The sequence below is a fragment of the Botrytis cinerea genome, chromosome 9, assembly GCF_000143535.2.
Source record: "Botrytis cinerea B05.10 chromosome 9, complete sequence".
NCBI classification, from domain to species: Eukaryota; Fungi; Ascomycota; class Leotiomycetes; order Helotiales; family Sclerotiniaceae; genus Botrytis; species Botrytis cinerea.
This window is the reverse complement of record NC_037318.1, coordinates 2,392,774-2,416,691: the sequence shown is the minus strand read 5'-3', so window position 1 is coordinate 2,416,691 and position 23,918 is coordinate 2,392,774. Positions and strand designations below refer to the sequence as shown.

The 23,918-nt window shown below is 42.5% G+C and overlaps 6 protein-coding genes across 8 annotated transcripts; 3 read left to right on the top strand and 3 right to left on the bottom strand.

Annotated features, from left to right (window-relative positions):
- Nucleotides 1-988: 988 nt before the first annotated feature.
- BCIN_09g06840 (hypothetical protein) lies at nt 989-4,308 on the bottom strand. Its single transcript, XM_001553180.2, has 5 exons — nt 3,502-4,308; nt 2,805-3,451; nt 2,417-2,747; nt 2,106-2,365; nt 989-2,051 (listed from the first exon to the last, which is right to left on the bottom strand). Exons 1-5 carry the CDS (start codon nt 3,877-3,879, stop codon nt 1,607-1,609), a joined length of 2,061 nt encoding a protein of 686 aa, XP_001553230.2. The 5' UTR covers nt 3,880-4,308; the 3' UTR covers nt 989-1,606.
- Nucleotides 4,309-4,541: 233 nt separating this feature from the next.
- Bcpan3 lies at nt 4,542-8,988 on the bottom strand. Of its 2 annotated transcripts, XM_024695326.1 has the most exons (7): nt 8,741-8,988; nt 8,439-8,586; nt 8,250-8,367; nt 6,774-7,005; nt 6,335-6,671; nt 6,127-6,288; nt 4,542-6,074 (listed from the first exon to the last, which is right to left on the bottom strand). In XM_024695326.1, the coding sequence occupies exons 2-7, from the start codon at nt 8,506-8,508 to the stop codon at nt 5,029-5,031; spliced, it is 1,965 nt and encodes a 654-aa protein (XP_024551120.1). In that variant the 5' UTR covers nt 8,509-8,586; nt 8,741-8,988; the 3' UTR covers nt 4,542-5,028. The 2 variants fall into 2 exon arrangements, with proteins under 2 accessions (XP_024551120.1, XP_001553231.1); XM_001553181.2 differs by lacking the exons at nt 8,250-8,367; nt 8,439-8,586; nt 8,741-8,988 and having other exon boundaries at nt 6,774-7,436.
- A 183-nt stretch (nt 8,989-9,171) lies between these two features.
- BCIN_09g06820 (hypothetical protein) lies at nt 9,172-11,124 on the top strand. The gene is made up of 2 exons (XM_001553182.2): nt 9,172-9,458; nt 9,526-11,124. The coding sequence occupies exons 1-2, from the start codon at nt 9,324-9,326 to the stop codon at nt 10,888-10,890; spliced, it is 1,500 nt and encodes a 499-aa protein (XP_001553232.1). The 5' UTR covers nt 9,172-9,323; the 3' UTR covers nt 10,891-11,124.
- Nucleotides 11,125-14,714: 3,590 nt separating this feature from the next.
- BCIN_09g06810 (hypothetical protein) lies at nt 14,715-15,751 on the bottom strand. 2 transcript variants are annotated; one of them, XM_024695324.1, is made up of 3 exons: nt 15,621-15,751; nt 15,371-15,567; nt 14,715-15,317 (listed from the first exon to the last, which is right to left on the bottom strand). In XM_024695324.1, exons 1-2 carry the CDS (start codon nt 15,635-15,637, stop codon nt 15,384-15,386), a joined length of 201 nt encoding a protein of 66 aa, XP_024551118.1. In that variant the 5' UTR covers nt 15,638-15,751; the 3' UTR covers nt 14,715-15,317; nt 15,371-15,383. The 2 variants fall into 2 exon arrangements, with proteins under 2 accessions (XP_024551118.1, XP_024551119.1); XM_024695325.1 differs by having other exon boundaries at nt 14,715-15,751.
- A 773-nt stretch (nt 15,752-16,524) lies between these two features.
- On the top strand, nt 16,525-20,795 carry BCIN_09g06800 (hypothetical protein). Its single transcript, XM_001553184.2, has one exon. The coding sequence runs from the start codon at nt 17,145-17,147 to the stop codon at nt 20,271-20,273; it is 3,129 nt and encodes a 1,042-aa protein (XP_001553234.2). The 5' UTR covers nt 16,525-17,144; the 3' UTR covers nt 20,274-20,795.
- A 1,255-nt stretch (nt 20,796-22,050) lies between these two features.
- BCIN_09g06790 (hypothetical protein) lies at nt 22,051-23,855 on the top strand. Its single transcript, XM_024695323.1, has 2 exons — nt 22,051-23,105; nt 23,494-23,855. The coding sequence occupies exons 1-2, from the start codon at nt 22,288-22,290 to the stop codon at nt 23,630-23,632; spliced, it is 957 nt and encodes a 318-aa protein (XP_024551117.1). The 5' UTR covers nt 22,051-22,287; the 3' UTR covers nt 23,633-23,855.
- The last annotated feature ends 63 nt before the right edge of the window (nt 23,856-23,918 follow it).

Here is a 23,918-nt window from a genome sequence, read left to right as displayed (position 1 = left end):
GAACTCATCATCTCATTATTTGTAAAAAATACATCCTCGTGTATCCCTCACCAAAGCATCAAGGTTGATTTTTGGAGTCTACCCATGATCACCTGCTTAGGGGCTTCCAAAACAATGCCTAAGAAGGAGAAAAGAGAGGAGGGGAGGGGTGTTGAATTTATACTACTCGAGCATGAAAATGAGAACAGTATTATTATTCTCAACCATTTTTTGGAACTTTTGAGCTCAGTTCTACAAGATCTATGCCCAGTCGAAAATCATTCTAATTATGGAAATAAAACCACCTGTAGCGTTACTTCCCTCATCCACTTTTCAATCTCAATCTTATCACAAGATATATAACCAACCTAATAATCAACTCATTCTTCACAACGCATACAAACATCATCAAGATGGCAAAAAACAAAAACCTCACTCATAATCGTATATAAACCACCATCAACACTCCACCATCATCCATCCTATCACGGGCTCAACAAAAAAAAAACTCAAACTCAAACCCGATCCACCTACTTCTGAAAAACTTCCGCAGACCGCAGATGAAGCATCATCAACCAGCAACTTCAGACGCTTTCGAAATCTCTAGAACGCAAGTTCAGAATCACATCATGCCTCCCAATTTCCATCTGCTGCTAAACAAAGAGCGAGACAAAATATCCGAGACGCGAGATCAAAACTCGGAGATCCGGAAACAATTACACGAGCTTTTTTTTTTTTTTTTTTCCTTCCAGAAAAATACACACTTTCAGATCTATGTGCATGACATAGAGAAGCAGACAAGCGCAAACGATTCGCGTATGAGAAATACAGATCATATTCTCCTCGGGGTGTAGATATTACCATACTCTCTTTTCGAAAAGTGTTAAGCGATATTTTACTTGTCTCCCAACCTTCCAGAGCGAAGATCCAATTCCATCGTACTACCCCACTATCTGCTACACAGAATAGTAACACGTATCAAAGTTAAAGCTCGCCGTCATTTCCAATCTGTCACGCATATGTAGTACTGGATATTGCCAAGGAAATAATCTCATCAGGTTGTTCTTGAAACCTGCATGCGTCTCACACGGTAGGGTATCTTGACTTACTTCATCACAATCTCACAACTACTTGTGCAATAAAATGCCAAACTCAGACTTTATCTTTTTAGGAACTCTTTGAAAACTGTAGGGCCGTTGGAAAACTCGAATATAATATTCATAAAAGAGAAGGGATAGTCCTACTACATCATGGGACTCTTATCCAATTTTCACTTGCCAATCGCAATTGAACACGAAAGGGGATCCCCGCATCGAGCATCACATATCCAGACCCTGACCCTGACACTACATTGCTTTGTGCATGTAAATTTTTTCATTTTTTGGAAGTGAATAGGTACTTTTGAAACTGGAAACTCATGCCATTAAGAAGCTGGAACGATTTCGACAACCCGCTAAACATTCAAAACTGACCGAGGGAATTTTAACTCAATCAAAGAGCTAAATGTTTTGTTCCAACCCCATCCATACATTTCATTATAAACTGCTTCTTGACACTATGGAAACCGTTTGTCAACTAAAGCAAAATGATTTCCCTCAAACCTCATATTGGGAAATCGGCAATCAACTCAATGTTCGCAGAAATTATAACCTGTATTATGCCATGCCTCTCCAGTTGTTGTCACAAATGCGCCACGTTCCTCCATCAGCTTGAGTCTATGCTCCTTGGCCTCTTCAATTCCCATAAGCAATGGATTATCATTGTCATTAAAGTATTCTCGCACCATTTCCATCAGCTCCGGGGAGAATTTCATGTCTTTGGTCGAAGTATCTGTGTTTAAGCCACTCTCTTTCAAAAGCATTACTAACTCTGCAGGAAGTTTCGACATAGCTGCTCTACGAGCCTCGGGAGTGTTTCCAAATACAGAGTCAGCCCACCAGTCAAGTTGCTGCGGTGGAACGTTGGCGGTAGAAATGACACGCAAGGTTGGGTCTACGAGCCATAAGGCAATGAACCGTCGATGGCCTGGTTTGGTAGGATCTTCTAAGCGAAAAGACGAAACTTTATGTTGACTTCTCTATGCGTCAGCACCCAGCATTCAAAAAAAAACGAGGTTATTAACTTACAAGACGTTTGGGAAAGCAAGTAGTCTTCCCTGACGTGTTTCAACGCTGCCATAATTTTGAAGACACGGGGAATTTCCTTGTCCCAGATTTGTTCCAAAAACCTGCTCTAGCCAAGAATAGGAATCCTGTCCAGTTTCGAGATCATTGTTTATATCTTCCCTTGTCTGCATACGGAATGAGAGGTCGCTCGAAGTAATATTCTCACTATCAAGGTAGTAGAGCGCAGTACCGGCAATGTGCTCATTCATTTGTCCCTCGATCTTACATCACATTAGCGCAAGATTTATTTTGGATAAAAGTGTTTCACTCACATGCCAACTACCCGCCGGAAATTCAGGCTTTTCCGGAGTAAGCTCAATGGATGCCATCTTAATAATGATTTGAAGACCGGACTCGTGAAATTGATGTGCAAGGCGGAGCTTGATTGAATAATCGATATCCTGGAAAAAAGGCTCTGGAATAACGGGTTTGCGTATCTCCTTCCATTCTTCTTCAGCATCTTCCTCTTCCTCTTCCTCTTCCATTTCATTGTCAGTACCCTCGATATCTATCTCATCCTTATCACTAGTCTTGAGACTCGATTTCTTTTGGCCAAATACTGGCTCAGGACCCGAAGGATTCCAATGCTCCGTATTTTCATCGCTGGAATCAAGTCAGAATCAAAATCCTCATCCCAAAAGAATTGGGGGAAACACATACTCTGGGTCTTCAGGGTATGGGAACCGAGGGTGCAGTCTTCCTGCACCATGCTTTGTATTGTAGTCGATATTAAGAGCAAGACATTGATCCCATAAAGGGAGAGTGGTCTCGACCAACTTTTCAATTGTGCGATAAATCTCGGGGTATCTGGTTGGATGAATGTTGTTAATGTAGCTGGTAAATTTGACTGTTCCATCTTCTTGGAAAGCCATGTTTGCAGGCAACCATTGATACTTGTTTGACCAATAATGATAACGTCCTGAATCGGATCCTTGGTACCCCCAGGTGGTATTTCTCGTCCCCCTGTGTATTTCCGCTCCCAATGGGATGATTTCGCCTTTTCCTGCCCATTTCTCGATGGCATCATTGACTCCAACGGCTTCATCCTTCATGATTCGACTACGACCGTGGACTAAAGGGTACATTGAAGGGTGTACAAGGTCTTGAACCATGTCATCTGAGTTGGGATGCCAATCAAGCGATGAAGATTGATCACTCTTGAGCGTATCAAAAGCTTCGCACAAAGAATTATGGAGATCCGCAGAGACTAAATGATCCGATTTGGCAACAGATGCGCAGGCATCAAGAGTTGGAATGACACCGGTCCTCTCATAATACTTGGCTTTACTTCGAAGTTCCTCGATGCACTTTTCAAAGTAGGTTAGTAGCAGAAGGTATCATGCGGAGAGCCACTTACACAGTCAAAAGTACTAGCGTTCATGATACCCTCTAAACGTCTGTCAATGTTATCATGATTCGTGCTAATCTTGCCGTGGTTGTTTCGAGTTTGTTGTTTGTCACGAATTGCTATCATCCAGAATTGTTCATCTGGAATGGCTAGAGCTTCTGCACGCCACTTGGACACAATTTCTTCGTTGAAGACTTTCGTGTGCCAATCTTCCTTATCCGTGAGACCATCCATAATGCTCATCATGGCAAGCTCTCGGACATAGATTAATTTCGAAATTGCGCCCCAACAGCCATCATGGGCAGCAATCGGATAGTGACTACTTTGGTTGGACAGTTTCTGTCGATCATAACGCAAGGGAAGGCCAAGACCTGGATAATCTGGCATTTTCAAAGGGTTCGAGGATCGCTTTGCTCCTTCTCGTTGTCTGTGATCGTGTATATAGATGGTGAATGAACGAATGATGGACCAAATGAATGTGTGTGATTTTCTCTTGAGGATGGTCGTCGGAACTTATATCTCGTCGCTCAGACTATGTGTTCAGTCGAGATGATGCTAGCATATTCTGCCTATTCTGCCTGAGAGAATAAGAGAAGGAAATATTTCAAGATTGTTCAGGATTCGACACCGTCGATGTAAGATCTAGGTACGCCTGGTATTGAACAGCTGAAGCTAATCATTTTTCGGCTTAGTGTAGGCAGAACACTCGTTTTCATCCCACAATTTCTCAATTAGGAAAAAATGAATATCCACATGTAATCAATCCGACGTTGTTGTCCCAAACCGGAGGATTAATTATGAGTTACTGTTACTCTCAGTCTTTCATTCTAACTCATTGTAGACATGATGCCTAAAATTGGGGAACGATCACGTGGTGATAATATCACGAGATCATTCAGGGCATGATGCTGAGGTCCTCTGCCCATAAAATCACCCCCTAGATCATCTTTCACCTGAGGATTCTCGTTGCTATCTTATCAACAGCTAAGTAATGAGATTGTTCGCTGCCGTTTAGAGATATAAAGAGATGTGTAAGTATTGCTTCTCACTGATTCCTTCTCACTGATTCTTACTCGCATTAAACTAGAACATGCACGCCATGAAACCTACTTTATCTTCCCTTGGTGTAGTGCACCACTTATCATGCGTGCAACCAATACACATTCCTTCCTGGCCCGAGGAACAAGATTTTGTATAATCAACTTGGGTTTTCGCTTGATCATAACGCCTCTTATACATCTGATTCTATACCCCTCCCATATTTCCTCGAGCCTCAAATCTCGAGACTCACAAGACAGGCACATGCCATAAAATGAATTTCCTTGATTGTTTCTCCTACTTGTAATTTTCTAACTGAATATATCGCTATCATCCCATCTCTCTCCTCCCAATTATACCTACACCTCATCAAATTCCAATGAATGTCAACTTCCCATAAGCCTTATTTATGAGGTCAGTAAAGACAACTATTTGTTTCCAATGCTTCACTAATCCACCCTCCATCAAATCACCTTTTTCTCCTCTTGACCAACCACACTAGAACCTCTTCCCCGGCTTCTGCAAATCTCCCCAAGCAGTATTGACTTGTTTCTTAATCTCCTTGAAACTAACAATAAAGCAATTTTCCCCATCTCTACTTGTCAATTGAATCTTCTCATCACTCCCCGCATCTAATTTATTTAAACACTTTATAATCCACGCCATATCCGTGACTGGCCTTCCTTCTGGATCAACCGAATGAAACACATAATCTCTGAAAAGTTTCAACGTGTATTGATTTCCAGTTTCGCTCCATTGAGGGTTATTTTCGTATTCTGGTCTTTCATTGATATTGCCAAGTTTAGCCATTAAGCGAACGAGTCGAGCATTCTCGAGCTCGCGACCGAGGTCGGAGGTTAATTCGTCATTCGCTTGGAGGGAGCTATCGAAGGCAGTGGCCATGCGGCCGGAAATTCCTCGTATGAAAGTTTGCAAATCTTTAGTCTCCGGGGAAGAAGGCGTTGTGAGAAGCCACATTATTGTATCGACAAGTTCTGCAGAATAAATTCGGCTAAGGCTATCGATATTGGTTTGCAAAACTTGAGGGTTAGTTTGAGGTGTGATTGATGCATTGACTGTGGCTAAGGATAACATAAGTATGCCGAATAAATGTAAATCTTCATATTGAAGTTCCTTGATATCGCGACGTTGTTCGTAATGTAGGATGTCGAAAATGGGACATGCATTAAGACGAATTCGATTTTTTTCTGTAAGAATAACTTTACTCAAATGCATACATCGTACAGCAAAATTAGCCTGATGGACAGCCTTGATTGCAACTGTGATTTGTACAATGTATGCCCAAAGAATGTCTTCAGATATTCGAGGAAGTTGATTTCTATAACGACTTGTATTTGTGGTGGAAAAGTGAACCTCTAAAAGAGTTTTTGAAAGTGGATGATAATTTGTGACAATTATTAATGAACTGCCATCTTTGAATTGTCGCGTAGTAAAAGCATCAATGAATGATACTACACCCGCACTATTGACTTCGTTCCATTTCTTGATGGCTCGAATAGCTTTATCATTGGCAAGAGTATAACCTATCATTCGTTAGTCCTAATTCGCGGAAAGAAAGGAATGTAGCTATCTCACCTTCTAGTCGTCTCAAGCAGCAAAATTTGCCATTCTTTTCTGCCATCGCTTTGTATACCCAACTTGTGCAACCAAAAACAGCGGTGCTCCTATTCTGGGTTGTGTCTAAAGCGACGAGAGAATGGTATGAATTCGGTGATGTACCAATAGTCGGAAGGGCATCTATTTTGGTTAGTAATGAAACCATCATAACGTTTCTCGTGCTTACTTGGCATTGCTTGATGATAAGCTTCAGACTTTCTTTGAAGCTCTTCACGAAGCCTGTCGGATAGGAAAAGATCATGGATAGATTTTTGATAAGGTGTCAAGTTATCCGTATGTGGACCAATCGGAGCATAAAAGTGGTAATTCAAAGGCTGGACGCTATAGTTTGGTTGTCCTTGAAAGTAGGTTCCACCTGCTCCTCCCGTTCCCACACCTGGTCCTGCTAAAATGCCAAGGTCTTCCGAATAATGGTTCTGAAAAGTGGTTGGAATCGTTTGAGAGACACTTCCCATTGAAAAAGGATCATAAGTAGCTTCAGGTGTGGCACCGTTGGTGGGTAGCTTGATTTTACGTCAGTACGCTATTCAGTATACACAATAGATACTTTCATGCCCAAGTTGGATATGGAGATGACGATTAGGGATGACTGAAGTGGTGCTTACAGTTTGAGAGAGATCGTAGTTCTGTGGAGTGAAGTCTCTTTGTGTTGGATTGAATTGAGGTATTTCTGGATCGAGTGGTGCATTAGGTGTAGCAGTCCCACTCGTAAGTCCTCGGGGAGTGAATGGAGCCGCATTTGCAGCTTGCGAAGTTATTGAAGATGCTCCTTTATTGGACGAGGATATGGTTGCTGGTGTAAAAGAAGGCGAATCTACGTTTAATGCTTTCTTTGGCCTATCATCGTTAAAGTTAGTATTCAACAATGTAAGTTTCTGTCCCGGCCTCTCATTCGATCCCAAATCTCGACCGTGATAAGGTGTTTCCAAACGACTCAATTGTTGCGGATGAGTCGAGGAATGATTAAATTTTTCCTGGACACTGGTTGGAGAATATTCTGCCGAGCCCGAAGTGTGTCTATCTTTCCATACTCTTTTGCGAGTGGTTTTTGCAGGGCTAACGACCTGGGTTTTGGAAACTGGATGGTCCTTTTTGTCTACGACCAACCATGGCTTGTGCCATGGATTATCCATTCTTTTTGATCAACTTAGATTTGACAATCCGTACAATCCATAGATGTATGATGTGATCTTAGGACTGCTTTCTTGAGGTGTTTATTGGCTAAAACCTGCAACTCAATAAAATCTGTTGTTCCTGTCTGGTGTTACAGGAGATAGTTGTGCAATGAAGAGTAGAAAGAATGTATTTGTAAGAATAATGTGTGATTCGAATAGAGTCGCAATGAAGATACGACAGGCAAGTAGTACCCCCATACCATTCCTATCATAGCAGGAGCCAACCACGAGACTGGGTAAGTTGCCAGAAATGAGTAACCATGGTCCAAATACCCCGTAAGTCAGACAGTTTTTGTAAAGTGGAGAAAAGAGGTTGACCAATTGCAACATCAAGTACGAATACCGAGACTGGCTTTGCGAAATGTTCGAACCGACGAAAGCGAATTTCAAGAGACAACCACAGCTCCAGATCATTCCCCTTTATTACCGAACAACAGCGATTGCCACTCTTTGCAAAGTATATGATGTCAAGGAATTGAAAATCATTTCAACACTCTGATTAATCAAAGCAACACAAAGCAACACATAACTTTTTCAATGAAGTATCGTGATGTTATCTTTCACAGTTGCCATTGAAAAGAGTCTCAGATTTAGCTGGAATGACGCTCTGCTAGCTCTACAGAGGTCACTTCCGTGGAGGCAGACCGATTCGAGTCAATGAATCATATCGAGCGCAGCGAGCCGTGAGGCTTGGGGTCTTGATCCCATGATAGCGAACAAAGTGCCAATTCGCTCGAAATTCACCTCCATTAAACTCCAATACCAATGGCGATCCTTCCCAATTTCGGGGAAACCAACATAGAAGTCCAAGGGGAAATATATCTGGAAGTCCAAATATTTGACGAGATCGAAATGGAAGAGGGCCACATCCTTTATTTGAATCCGAAAAAACTGAAATCAACTCACTGATCGATTATTCCTCCAAGTCCCTTGTTGGGATCATGATTGAAGGCACAACCTTGATCCTCATAACGACAATGCCCATATATCAGAACATTTCGACATAGTGTATCCTTTGCATTTTCTAGTACAGCTTCATCAATATCCATTCTCATTTCCAATGTACATCAACCCAAGAATGCGCCTAAAACATACCACGTCCTTTCGGCCTCGGAGAACTCGTCGGTCTGCGAAGTTCGGGTTGATTGAATCTTGTAGCCGCCATTGTTTTATATTATATGTTAAGTTCTTGCTTAAAGATGAATGGAACTATCTGCCGGACCCCAATGACACTTTAGGAAGCCTAAGAAAAAGGAATCATATTAGTTAGCTTGGTTCAATTCAACAAATGGGGTAGTTTCAAGTATCATCTAGCGTTTTCGAAAGGGCATTGACCGCAGCGACGCGTAAACGGGTTAAAATGAAGGGGGTAAGTGATGAATCTGCTTTCTGCTCACTTGAATCTGGCTGACATTTCCTAAAATCCAATAAGACGAAGATTGGTGCTTGTGAGGTTTAATGAGTAGAAATGGTTTTCAACATAAGAGCTATAGAGAGTCCTGCCAAGGAACAGACAGATCAAAACCAATGTGATATCTAGCACATTCAATGAAAATTTAGACCAACAGTCGTGTTGAGGCTGAAGATATCATAATATATATGACGCGGGGTGGAGGTTCCTTTGAAGGTGGGAACACTGGCTGGCTGGTGGTGATGCACCAGAAGTTAATGCGATCCGATAAAGAGGTGGATCCAGATTCTCAGCCTTGCTGTGGCTTGGACGGCACGCTGGTTTATCCGATGCCGATATGTGGCTCAATCATTGAACGATCATCATCAATTCTAGACTGGATAAGGTAACTATTAGTTAAGATAACTCGAGAATCGTGATATCACACAACTCTAATTTGTATAAAAAGAACGATTTACTATTATCTGGCCACTACTACGGTACTCATCGTTTTACCTGAATATGCAAATATATTTCAAGTAACTTTCTGTCTTTTGGACGACACGACAAACAAACGGACAACACAAACAATGGCTACTTCAGACACCGATATTAGCCAGCTGTCCGAAACACAGCAGGCAGCTTTACAACAATTACTTGCGGTAACTGGCCAAGACGTAGATCAAGCAGTTCCTCTATTGCAGAGATCACAATGGAGTGTCGAGGTAAGGATTCGAGCTTTATCCTTCAATAGTCCCATTTCTCTCATCTCGTAGTATTAATCCTCAATAGATTGCAATCGCAAAGTTCTTTGACGGCGAAGATGATTCTTTGACAGCAGCAGGGCTAGCAGCCCAAAACGTTCCACCTCCTCGAGCTTCAAGACAAGAGAATCTTCAATACAGTCTCCTCAACGAATCCTCAAATCGATCAAGAGCTCAAAATGTGGACTCGGCTCCAAGGATTGTTCCTCAACCAGAGGATCAAGTTATTCGAAGACCAAACCTTATTTTTGCCATACTGTTCGCACCATTTAGTGTGCTCTATAAAGTTTTCTCGATGGGATATAGAGCCTTTGCATTCTTGTTTCCTTTTCTACCAAGGTTTAGACCTACCGGCGCATCAAATACAATGGGACGGAGGTCACTCAAACCGAGAGATGCGGCAACTCGCACAAAGCGCGAATTCGAGGAAGAATATGGACCAAATAATATACCATTTTTCGATGGAGGTTATGCCCAAGCACTGGATCTTGCGAAGAAAGATTTAAAATTCCTTATTGTTCATTTAATGTCACCGGAACATGATGATACATCTGATTTTGTACAACAAACTTTACTTTCCGAAGAAGTCACCTCATTCCTAGGGGATAAAACCAACAACATAATATTTTGGATGGGAGATGTACGCGATTCAGAAGCATATCAAGTCTCTTCAGCTTTGAGATGTACCAAGTTTCCATTCACAGCCTTAATTACTCATACACCCGACCAAGGAGCTACATCAATGTCGGTGATTGCTAGAATCTCTGGACAAGAGGCACCTGGCGCATTCGTAGCGAAATTACAAAGCGCAATGGGACAGCATTCCGAGAAATTAGCTGCAGTTCGTGCACAACGTTCAGCGCAAAACTTCGAGCGCACATTAAGAGAAGAACAAGATTCTGCTTATGAGCAATCTTTGGCACAAGATAGAGAACGTGCTAGGCAGAGAAAGGAAGCAGAAGCTGCGGTTGCGGCAGAAGAAAAAAGAAGGAAGGAGGAAGAAGAACTTGCTGCCAAATTAGCCGAAACCCAAAAACAATGGAAACAATGGCGAGTACAAACCATTCAACCAGAACCTGAGCCCGGAACCAATGTTGTTCGAGTTGCATTGAGAATGCCAGAGGGTGCTAGAATTACTCGACGTTTCGAAGCGAATTCAGAAATCGAAGAACTTTACGCATTTGTTGAATGCCACGATTTACTTGAAACTAGCAACGATTACAGTGGGCAAAAGCCGGAAGGATATGAACACAAATATAATTTCAGATTAGTGCAGAGCATACCTAGAGAAGTGTATGAAATTGGAGGCGGAGGAACAATTGGGGAGAGAGTTGGCAAGAGTGCGAACTTGATTGTGGAATCTATTGATGATGACGATGATGATAATGAATAAAATGGGGTGGTAATTTAGTTGATGCTGGTATACTATGGTAAATTATACCATTGGCGTTTGGATTAACTCCGGCTAGAGTTCCATATCTAAAGTAGTATTAAAGCATCACTGCGTGGGTGGCATAGACTCTTTACAATAAATTCATCTATCATCAAGAACAATACTCCCTGAAACAACTTGATATAACGCCCCCAAATGTATAGATCTCGTTAAGCATAATATTGTAGCCCACCAGTCAACTTCCTTGTCCCAAGTCCCTTGATACTTCATCCCACTCATTGTCTGTTTTGTGTTGCTTTGTTCTGTTCTCCTATTTCAAACTCAATACTCCTTCCTATAACTTTCTGATGCTCTCTCCCACTGCCAAAAGTCTCCGACAAGACTCAATCAACAATATGGGTGATCAAGACCCCCCTCTTTCACATTTCCCACATCACATTAACTTTACATCACATCAATCACATCAAACCTCTACCCACAATTCTCAAACATAGCAAATCAAACACACCATGAGAATCAAGACTGAGAATTCAGCACTCCCGAGCATATTGTACTATACATCAGGATCGTGATCGTGAATGAGCTTTCCAAGCTTGAACGATCCTTTCATCATGTGTCCTCCTCGTATTAAGATTGGAAATCTGGTGGAGTGAGTGCATCAATGCGGGTATATCGGGTTGGTTGTGATCTCAAGTTTGAGAACACCTGGTGTCTAGATCTATCAGATGAGTAGAGTTTGTAGTTGAGGAAAGAGAAATGAGAAATGAGAAATGAGATTTGGGAATAGTGTTTAGTGTTTAGTGTTTAGTGATATGTATTCTTAGCGTTGCTAGAAGTAATTACTAACTATTGAGGTGAGAGTCCTTTCTTTCACTTCTATCCATTTTTGTTTCTCTCTCTCGAGGTCCTGTTGAGAATAACATCCATTGTCTGTTGTGGAAAACATGTTCAATATTCTTCATCCTTCTCTCTTTTCTCTTCTCCCCTTCTTCCCTTGTTTCTTGTTCCTACATCTGCTTCCCAATCTCGAAACTTTATTCCTCTGTGTAGACCTGTCCAAATGCCACCTGACCCCTCCCCGCCGTTCCCTCATTTATCCACCCTCCAAACATCATACCCTCTCATTACCAAACACCAAACACCAAACACCTAGCCTCCCACCATCTTCACGATTCTCTCGATCCCCCCCCCCCCCCAAACTCTCGAAACCCTCATCCCTGTGATCTACCATTTTTCTTCCCCCCCCAAGTCTCCAGAATCCTCTTCACTCTTTTAGCTCAACATCCCACAATCCCTATTTCCAAAAGCAATTTCTCCCTTCCGCTCGAACCCCCACAAGGTCCGCTATCGATGCAAGAATTACCAATACACCATTATTTCCCATACCAATTTCACACATCAATCGAATGCAATCCCATCAGTAAAGAAGAGACTACATTAATTTCAACTACAAGATCCACGTAGGTAGCGACTCCTAATATAAAGTTAAATTCAGATGGAGATCTACTGGAGATGAAAGACCATATGCCCTCGTGACGAAGGCGAGAGTTTTATGAGATTAAAAATTTGAAGTTAATAGGTATATCGGTAAAGAAATAACCGACGCTGGAATGAGGAGCTCGTTTACTGTGATTTTCGATTGGTTTTTTGTAAGAGGAATATTTGTCATTGTGTATCTTGCGATGTGGATTTGGTGGGGACAGAGAAGAAAAAACACGGAATCGAAGGGAATATATTGATTTGTAGAATCAAGTCTTACAGGATTATTCGAGAGTTTATAGCCCTAACAAGATAGTGTTTGCACATGGCTATTGAAGGGGATAGGATAGGATGCATCAGCCGAGATCATCAAATCTTGATCTGGGGCTTTTATTTATAATTCATTCCCGGGTCTCATTCTAGAGCTACAATTCTACATTGACTGTCCTTTTATTTCGGTGCCCATCTCTACAAGTATTGATATAATAAAAATATACACATTGAATATGCCCTCGTTTCTTCGTGTCTCGGCTGGCCACCACACACTAAACTTACCTGCCTCCATTCAAGACATAACAGTAAGACTCCATTCAACTCTAAATAGAAATTCCAAGAACATAAATCCGACACCTTCAATTTTTGCAGGCTTGAAATTCCAGATAAAATTGTTAACGACTCACAATTGACGTGAGTCACTAGTGGTAGGCGAGAAAACGCAATCTGGCACGAAGGAGATGTTCGCCATGCGATCACAACCATCACCGGTGTATCATCTAACAATCTCAGAAAAGAACGCTATTTTCCGAAAAAGGATATCATCGAATTGCGTACATCCCGCCTTTAGATTTCCACAATTTCTTGTACGATCTCCCAGGTGCTGGAGATGTTGAAGTGATCATCCAGGGCGAACCAGATTACACCAAAAATCACGAATGAATCCAGCAGAATTCAAGATTTTCCCGATCTGAAGAGTTCTGAGATCTTGGAACTTGCTGGAATCCATGATTAAGAGTTGAGTACCAAGTATCTGCCATCCCTCCATACCTTGTAGACAAAGAAGAATAAATGGCATACGATGATCTCGAGTGGGAACCTTTCTGGAGTATCATATAATCTAGAGTCAATTGAATCAAGCATGAAGTCGTGCCCAAAGAGATTGACAGATGCTGAGGACGCTGTAACTAAGTATCGAGCCTCATACTTTTCATGAACGCGGTGTAAGAAAATGCCATGTTTGACAACTGCATGCATCATTAGTACGCATATCCGTCACCAATTCATGCACATCTTCATGCGGCAGCATTTGAATCATCGACATGTTGATGCCTTGCCGAAATACAGACTCCTGTCTTTTTCCTGTTCCATGTAAGCTATGGCCCTCATTTCCGATATCTTCCAACGCCTGTTAAGATACCGTATTCATCAACCACATCTCGTAGTTTGTGAAGTGACTCATTACAAAAGTCCAAAGCGGCAAGATGTTCAGGGTTATCAGGCGTCGAGACTGTAAACTCCGTGGAAAAGAGCTTTATAATCGAAAGCTCGTTGTTAGCAACAGGGGTTTTATAGGAGCGTCTCTTGCGCCCTCGAAATTGATGTGTAAATAGTTACAGCTTTATATGACTTGATCTGTCAATGAAATCATGCCAATAGCACCACCAGCATCCATCAACCCTTCCATTGTATGATCAACATTTAGGAAAAAGATGTGAAATATGAAATTTGGAAAAGGATAAGGAGATTGAGATGAAGCATGAACCAAGAGAGGGTGGGATGTTAAGGTTGAACTACATCGCATTGTGGCCCAGGGCTGCCGCCATAGCCCTCCTTGTGTATCACGTCTATGTAGCTGCCCACTGACTACCAGATACCAGATATAAATGGAAACTCAAGATGAGGAGGTGAAAATAAGCAAGGAAAACTTTATAATTAGGATTTCCTGAGCCAGCAATACAACCTTCATTGGGAGTTTGCGGTCTATTTTGAGCCTCTTGATTATCATAAAAGGGTCTTGAGTTGCAAAGACTGAGTTATTCGACGGCGATAAGATTGAATCTACTCATTACCAAGATCTTGTGATCGAGACTTCGAAGTTTGGATTGATAGCCAAGAAGATGCAAAATGCCAGGTTGAATTGACAGGTAGTTGGTGAGCAAGAGCATTCTGAACGAATTCGAGTATTGAAGAGCGTTATCCAATCGAGCTTGAGAATGATCAAATTTCCTTTTGGACTGATGTGAAAATGTATGTTTGCGGATAAAACATCATTGAGTCGATGCGAAATGAATTTACGTCCCAATTAAATGCACATCGAGCACATCGCGATCACCGTATTTCGACACTTTTGGAAACACCATCATCTAGACGTCACAACATCAATCATTATAGTCAATCTTTAGACTCCAGCACTCCAAATCCAGACGTATATCTTCAGATCCTTCAACCATACCGCCTAGAATCTCGCAATTGCCAGATGTTATACAGCAGTAGGATGTGCGCTTGCATCTAACATGGATACATATTACCTCCAGACCTCGATTCCTTAGTGAAAGTAGAGAAGTGAACGATAGAAATTAGGACTGTGGAAGTAGCGATTGTTGCGAGGGGTTGATGGTGAGTTTGATAAACAAGCATAGCCATCCGGCCTCGAAGCTCCTGGTAGCTTCATCATCATCATCATCATCATCGACAGACAGACCAAGATACCCAACCCGGAGTACATATCCGAGACTCACAATAGGCGACTTGATGTCACCAGAACAGTGAACAAGACATCGATGGACTCGCTAGAGCACGTATCGGGCATCGTTACCCAAAAGGCTTCACTGGTTTCAAATCACAAGATATATTTGTCACCTCGTGAGGTGATGCCGTGTACCATTGCACAAGTAAAGCGAAACATCTTCGCCGTTAGATACGGAAGACACAGGGGGAATTCAGTTGATTGTCTGAATAACTGTCAGTGTCTGTGCAAGTGAAAGGCTGTGACGACGATCCTGACCTAGAACCATCACTCAGCCGCAAAACTTCCTGTTTGACGAAAGATCTTCAGCATCGTTGGCGTAGAATGAACCTTGAACCGTACAAATATTGTTGGCTTGCAGATGGATCATCGTGGGGGCATACTCTGTGCATATGGAGCTCGAGAGTCGGGCCAGAATTGAGGGAATCAAAAGTTTCAAGCTCATGCTGATGGATCTATGGACAATTCTTACTCTGTATGCTCACTGTACATCTGGATGGGACGGTACCTGGCTTTGAATACCATTCACCATATCACAAGCTTCTTTCTAAACTTCTAGAAGAATGAGACTTCCAATGAGCACATCTCATCCGACCCATCAAATCCATGATTAGCATCATTCACAAGCTTCTTTTTGCCTTTGGAGCTTCTAGAGATTCCATGAAGCTAAACACAACCACTCAGAATGGTTCCGATAACTTCCATGGATTGTCTAGACAACTGTTCACCGATGATAGGAGTGTTCATTCGGTAGTGGGGACGAATTCCTTTTCCTTTCTCGTGAGTTCACGAGACACAGTGCAGTGCGCACATACACAACACATAGGGCAGACATGCGGCGCCAGCACGTCAACATCCTATTTTATCATTCCATTCTCTCCCCATTGACGACGCGGGCACGGCATTCATTGGAGCAATTTCAATTCCGAGAACTTTATTCTTTGACATGTTACATCTATGACTCTTTGACATCCCTCTGATGATACTCTGAGCATTTAGCATGAATGTGAACAGGCTAGGTTCGGCATTTTGCTTCTGATTATCAATGGAAAGGAGGGAAAGAAGGGAAAGAATGGACAGAAGCTCATACAAAACCTTCATTTTCGTTAGCAATCTTTTTTTGGACGAAAGATGCGGTGACAACAAATTCTTCCCTAGTGACAAGGGTAGCTTGACAGACCATGCATGGCTCGAAGTGGCTTCACAGAAGTCTCGAGAAGGTTGCAATCCACTACTGACCCACTACGGTATCCACTGCGGTATCCACTCGTGCATCCACCAATGGACCAATTGTACCCAATTTTCAAAGGCCCGGGTGTGACTAATCCACTTACAGCTTAGTCATTGTTGGACCCCCTCATGTTCATGGATAACCTCATCTTTGGCCGGAGAAAAATCAAAATCTTTTCTCTGGCGAATGTCCGCAGATTGTGTGGACAGCGCTTCGCCCACGACAACCACTCCCGTATTCACTCATTTACCACGGAATTACGAGACGTCCCAATGCGGTATTTATTGTCTACATTATAGCCATTATAGCCATTATGGCCGTAATTCCACAGATGCATCGATAAATCATGCGGTGGACGGTGCAAATTGCGGAAAGTGGATAGCAAAGTCTCTCACGACAACCTATCACCTTCACACCCAGACAGGTAAATCTTTTCTCGGATGCAATAAAGTAAATTTTCCTTTTCCTTTTCCTTTTCCTTTTCCCTCGACATCTGTGATCTTATTCATTGGTTCATCCGCCGGCCCTCCCAACCCCTCCATTCTACCCATACAAACCCACCCATTTCTTCCCAACCTTGTCTTTTTTCCTTGCTCACTGTTGGTCCCATCTGCCGCATTGGGAAAAAGAAAAGAGCTTTCCCTCATTGCCTTACCACATCACAAGTCTCTCCGACTTTTTTCTCCCAACCTGCAAGTCAACCTCACTCCATCTCCTCTTTTTCCCCCCCCTTGTGTAGCCATCTCACAAGCAGGAGAAAAAAGTGAGTAGAAGAGAAAGTAAACATCCAGGTTCTCCCGGATGTCTCTTTTTCGATACATTTCTCACCTACCATACGCAATCTTCAATCCAACCATGTTCGGTCGTTTGTTAGGTCGTACCGCTTCCCCTCCAAGGGCTCTTGGAGCTCCTCTTTCTCGCACAACTACTACGACATCAGGTGGAGAGGATTCAACTACATCTGCCGAGCGAGATGCTAGGGATAAGGAAATCGTCGAGGCTGCGATCGAGGAGGCTGTCAAGAAGGCCTTGAACTCGGATGTATTCTCAAATGCCATCGCTACCTCTTTGGTCTCGCAGATTAAACCAGCCTTCGAATCGTCTATCGCTTCTATCCCTACCGCTATTCAAAATGTTTCCCTCAATGTTGATGCTGTCGATACGAAACTCGCTGCCACAGCTACCAAGCTTTCTCAACAAATCGATGCCAGCAATGCAGAGACTGCAAGCAAACTGGCTGCCGTCGAAGAAGCTGTTGCCAAGCTTACATCTTTGTTGGAGGGATTGAACGAAAAGTCTGCTTCTCCACAGGATACATCGGTTTTGGAATCGCACACTACAAAGTTGGATGGAATTGCTACAGAGGTTGCTGCTCTTAAGAGTTCTACAAATGAGGAGGCATTCAATGCCATCACATCCGACCTTGCTATTATCAAGAGTGATGTTGCCGCCATCAAGGAATCTGACTCAAGTGCTACCTCCAAGGATATCCTCTCCGCTGTTAACTCTTCCAATGAATCTCACGCTTCCCACGCTGCTGCTTTGAACGAAATCAAGTCTGCTGCTGAAGGACATGCTTCAACTCTTGGAGAGATCAAATCTACTCCTGCTTCTGCCCCAACTGATATTTCTGGTCTCGAGAACTCCATCAAGGATATTGCTGCTTCCATCGAGGAAATCAAGTCCGCACCTGCACCATCTACTGTCGATATCTCTGGTCTTGAATCATCCGTTAAGGAAATTCTCTCTACTTTGGGTGAAGTTAAGGAAACTGTTTCTGCTCCAGCTGCCACTGTTGAGAAGACTGATATTTCTGGATTGGAAGCTTCTGTTAAGGAGATCTCTGCTACCGTCAATGAAATTAAATCTACCCCAGCTCCAGCTCACGAAACCATCGACCTTTCTCCAATTGATGCTCAACTTAAGGAAGTTGCCTCTAACGTTGCAGCTATTAAGGAATCTACCTCTACCCCAGCTGCTACTCCTGAACCAACTGATATTTCTGGCTTGGAATCTTCTGTCAAGGACATCATTGCTACTCTCCAGGATATCAAGACTTCTACTGGTGCCACTCCTAAGGAAATTGACTTCACTCCAATCACATCTTCCCTCGAATCCCACAAGAGCACCCTCGAGGAAATCAAGTCTTCCGCTTCTGGACCAGTCGACCTTTCTTCTCTCGAATCCTCCATTGCTGAAATCAAGGCATCCCTCGAATCTCATTCCGGTGCTCTCAACGAAATCAAGTCTATTCCAGCACCAGAAAAGACTGATCTCTCTACCATTGAGAGCTCCGTTAACGAGATTAAGACTATTGTTGAGGAAATCAAGGCCAAGGAAACTCCATCTGCCGAGAAGGTTGATTTGAGCAATGTTGAATCTTCAATTGAATCCATCAAGGTATCTGTTGAGGAAATCAAGACCAAGGAATATCCAACTGCCGAGAAGGTCGATTTGAGCAACGTTGAATCATCTATCGAATCTGTTCGGGCAATTGTTGAGGAAATCAAGACAAAGGAGACCCCAGTTGCTGAAAAGGTTGATTTGAGTCAAATCGAGTCATCCATCGAGTCTGTCAAGGCCTCTATTGAGGAGATTAAGACTAAGGAAACCCCAGCTGCCGAAAAGGTTGATTTGAGCCAAATCGAGTCATCCATCGAGTCTGTCAAGGCATCTATTGAGGAGATCAAGACTAAGGAAACCCCAGCTGCCGAAAAGGTTGACTTGAGCCAAATCGAGTCATCCATCGAGTCTGTCAAGGCATCTATTGAGGAGATCAAGACTAAGGAAACCCCAGCTGCCGAAAAGGTTGACTTGAGCCAAATCGAGTCATCCATCGAGTCTGTCAAGGCATCTATTGAGGAAATCAAGACAAAGGAGACCCCAGTTGCCGAAAAGATTGATTTGAGCGCTATTGAGGCATCAATTGCCTCTGTCAAGAGCACAGTCGACGAAATCAAGGCTAAAGAATCACCAGCCCCAGAATCAGTTGATTTGAGCAAGATTGAATCTTCCATCGAGTCCGTCAAGTCCATCGTTGAAGAAATCAAGGCCAAGGAGGCTCCAGCTCACGAAAAGGTTGATTTGAGTGTAATTGAGGCATCCATTGCTTCAGTTAAGATGACTGTTGATGAAATTAAGGCTACTCCAGCTCAAGAACAAAAGGCAGTTGATCTTTCCAACATTGAGTCTTCCATTGCAGCTGTCAAGGCTACAGTGGATGAAATTAAGGCTACACCAGCCCCAACTCATGAAGCTACTGACCTTTCTAACATTGAATCATCTATTGCTGCTGTCAAGTCATCCGTCGATGAAATCAAGGCTGCTCCAGCACCAGAAAAGATTGATCTCAGCTCAATTGAATCATCTATCTCTGAGATTAAGGCAGCTATCGAAGAAGTCAAGGCATCACCTGCACCAGAAAAGATTGATCTTTCCAACATCGAGTCCTCTATCGCCTCCGTCAAGACTACCGTTGATGAAATCAAATCTACTCCAGCTCCATCCTTCAAGGAAACTGATATCACTGGTCTTGAATCTTCCGTCAAAGAAATCATTACAAGCATCTCTGCCCAAGATGGTGTCTTGACTGAAATTAAGACTACAACCGAGAAATTTGATACCAAGGAAGTTTTGACCAAGGTAGAGTTGATTGCTCAAGAGGGTGTTTTCTTGAATGAGAAGGGACTTGGTCAAATCAAGGAGAATGTTAAAACTATTGAGTTGAAGTCACCAGCTACACCAACATCTCCAACAACCCCAACATCTCCAACATCTCCAGGATCCCCATCATCTTCGACATCCCCATCAAAGTCTACCCTTAAGAAGAAGAAGAGAAAGGCAGCGGCTGCTGCTGCTGCTGCCGCGGCCGCATCAGGAAATGCTACTCCTGAGAATAAGTCTGAAGCCGAGAACGAACAAGCGGCTTAAATATTCTCTTCTGATTTTTAATTTGTTCAGTTAGGGGAATGTTTATGACGAGAAGAAAATAGGTGAAGGGTGTATGATGGTGGAGAATTGAGTGGATGGATATGATGAATGTCTACTAATACTGGACAAAATGGCAATTATATGGAGGAGCTAATAATGATGATGTAATGGGGGGATAGTCTTCTAATATGTCTAATGGATACCAAAACCTTGTATACATTTCTATCATATTTTTGAGCATTTGCATTTGTATTTACTGTGGCTTTTGCTTGGTTTGCATTGCACATTTTGCGATGTCTCATTGCATTGCATTGTTTGCAAACATGCGAGCATTATACCCGTCTCTCTTACTTTATTGATGTAGGTGTGTGTATGTATTGAGATGGGAAACCGGAGGGGTGATTTTTTTATGAATTATGATGATTGTTGATGGGGGATTGGGAATAGAGGATGAGTGATAGATGGTGGTGATTAGTAGTCGAGGTGGAGGTAGTGAATGAAAATATGCAATTTCATCTTATACTTATGACTTTTGATCTTGATTTATTGTATGTGTTTGTGCTTGTGCTTGTATGTGTTTGTACTTGTGTTTGTGTGTTCGGTGTGTGGTACATAGTTGTACTTGTGATACTCGCACAACTCTAGTCGTTACATCCCCGCAAAACGAAACAAAATTTCGGGGATGCAGTGTGAGGTGAGGTGATCTGAAGTGAAACATGCCTTTTTTTTTCGCTCGAGATGGATGGATGGATAGATAGGTGGATGAATGAAGAATTATGGCTCGTTGTATTATATGCATGATGCGCGATGGATGGATTATTGGATTATGGGCGAAAAGGTGAAAAGGTGAAAAAGTGAGGATGGGGATGGAGATGGGTATGGGAATGGTCAGATGGGGATGGGATAGAAACGGGCGGTAAATAGGAATGGCAAGGAAAGGAAAAGGAAGGGGAGGAAAGAGAAGAGAGTAACAGTTTGGATAGTAATGTTGGCGCTTGCATCGTGGAGTTTTTCTTCTTCTTTTCTGGGGACATGGTGCGGAGATCAGTGGATTGGACGAGTGGGTGGGATTCGGGCATTTGAATTCTGGATTGGAACGAGTTACTTGGTTGGGGTGGGAAAGGGGGAGATGGATAGAAATGGGTATTAGAGCTCAATTTACTGGGTTTTGCTTTATGTTTCTTTGCATGAGTGGATGGGTGAATGGATGGGTGGATGGATGGATGGATGGAAAGATGATGATATTGTATGGCGTACGAGGTGTTTATATGCAGAATTCGAGAAAGTACAGAAATCTCTAGTCTATATATATGTTTTATTACGCATTTCGATTTCGCGGCGGGTTTGTAGGAGAATGGTCTGTTTATTGTTAGTTATATTGTCATTTTGTTTTATTTTATTTCATTTCTTTGTTTTGCGTTGTGTTTTCATGCTGCTTCTGCTTCTGCTTCTGCTTCTGCTTCTGCTGGTTGGTTTTAACTGTGAGCTTCTTACTTGTTGAATTGAGGGTTTTGTTACATACTTGATTGTCTGTACTGTACTGTACTGTATGGTTTCTTTCAGGATTTAGAAATATTGGAATATGAATGGACTGTGTTGTGTTGTGTTGTGTTGTAGCACCGGAACTCAACGATCCGATTTTGGTTTCAGGTGATAATAAAGTCTGAGTCGGGGTCTTGGATGCAGACGTAGACGCAGATTTACATTTGTATGAAGGGTAGTGGATGGTGGATTGGGGTTGAGATGAGATGAGATGAGATGAGATGAGATGAGATGAGACTTTTCGTACTTCTTTCCGTCCGTTGTGTGTTTATGTTTTGGATTGAGGTGTAGGATGTAGGATGTGGTTTTATGATGATATATCCTGTGGGATTTCTCTTGCGGATTTTGATTTCGTTTTGGTTTTGATTTTTAGCTGTGAGCACACGGATGGGATACTGCGGAAAAGAAATTGAGAGCGGAGGATTTTCGATTTGTTTAACTCATTTCTGGCGAGAAGAAAAGGAAAAGGAAAATGCCAGCCTCTCATCAACGACATCGTCGATCACCTTTCAAACGTACTTCATTCCGTCGTACTTCATCGGGTTCGAGTTCTTTAAAGTCGGTTTCGGAGATCCAGCCTCAATTCCATGATCATGTTAAGCCTCAGTTCTCACATCCCACAATGCCGGAGTGGGAGAATGGAGATATTGTGATTCGGAATGTGGATGTGGAGAAACAGTCTGTTGCTTTTTATCCGGAGATTACTGTGACGGTTTGTCGTGATGAGATGGCTGTGGTGAGGAAGGAGGATGGGGAGATTTCACAAGCGCAACATCAATCTCAATCTCAAATATTCCGGTCCGAAGATATAAAAAAAGAAATGGAAGGGAGAGATACAAGTCCAGCTGCAAGTAGTGTATACTCCACCAACACTCTTGGATATCCAAATACAGATGCGGATAACGGTTCATGTTCATATACATCTTGTTCATCCATCCCACGAGTGCCAGGACTCTCTCTTGAGACTTTGACTTCGAGGTCTGCGGTTTCTGATATTTCGTTTTTGAATGTCGAGGGGAAAAGTGATTGTGAGCTGGGTGTATCGATGGCTAGTTCACGAATGGAGAGATGGAAAAGTTTTGGGAGGGCAAAGGGGAAAGTTCGAGGGTTCCTGGGAAGTGGGAAGGCTAGGGATGGAGAGGGAGAGGGAGAGGGAAAGGGAAAACATGGAAAGCATCATGAGAAAAAAATAAGACCTTTCCTAAGGAAATACTGTCTTCATCCTTTTAGTATGAGGAGTAGTTTTCGCTTGGTGGGGTGGATTGAGGATCCGGTTGGTTGTTGTGTGGGGTGAGTTTATTTCTTGCATCTTTCTTTCATTTCTACATCGTGTCGATCGTGAGTCAGTTAATGTCTTGAGGAGGGGAAGCGGAATGCTTGATGTAATATATGGTGGAAGGAGTATTGAGATTTTGGGGTTGAGGGTTTGATTAAGGCATTGGAGTGAGGTTATTTGTTATGTAGATGGATTTATTTGCACCCCTTCGCTTTTGGGTTGCAAGGTTGATTCAACTTCTTGTTTGTTTTCCTGCTCTATGCAGTTGATATAATTTCCTCTCCAATTTTCTCTTTCTGATTATTTCCCATCATGTCTTCTCCTCAGCAGCGTAATCTTCATCCTCGTCTCCCTCTCACTTAATCATAGTATATTTTTCTAGGCTAATAATTATCAATGTAGTCATGGAGCAGGTTATGGAGCAGGCTACGCGTCGGGATATGGAGAGGTGAGAACGGGGTATGCATATGGAGGGGGAATAGGAGATGCGAGATTATGGGATGAAGCGAGACGGAGTGGATTGGAGGGGGGATTATATTGAGAAGGGCTAGCGGGGATGGAGAAAGTAGGAGCTGGAGATGGAGATGGAGATGGATATGGAGATGGAGATATTTATAATGAAAATGAGGGGAATTATGGATGAGAGAAAGAGTGATTATTTTGAATTTTCTTCTGTTTCTGGGTATGGTTTTACCAAGGTTCTCTTTGCATACGTGCATTCATCTTCGTCTAGATTTTATTAGTGAATGAGTATCTTATTACCAGTTATGTAGATCAAATATCTAATTTAACTTTTTGACTTTTCGAATTTTTAATTTTCTTCGTTT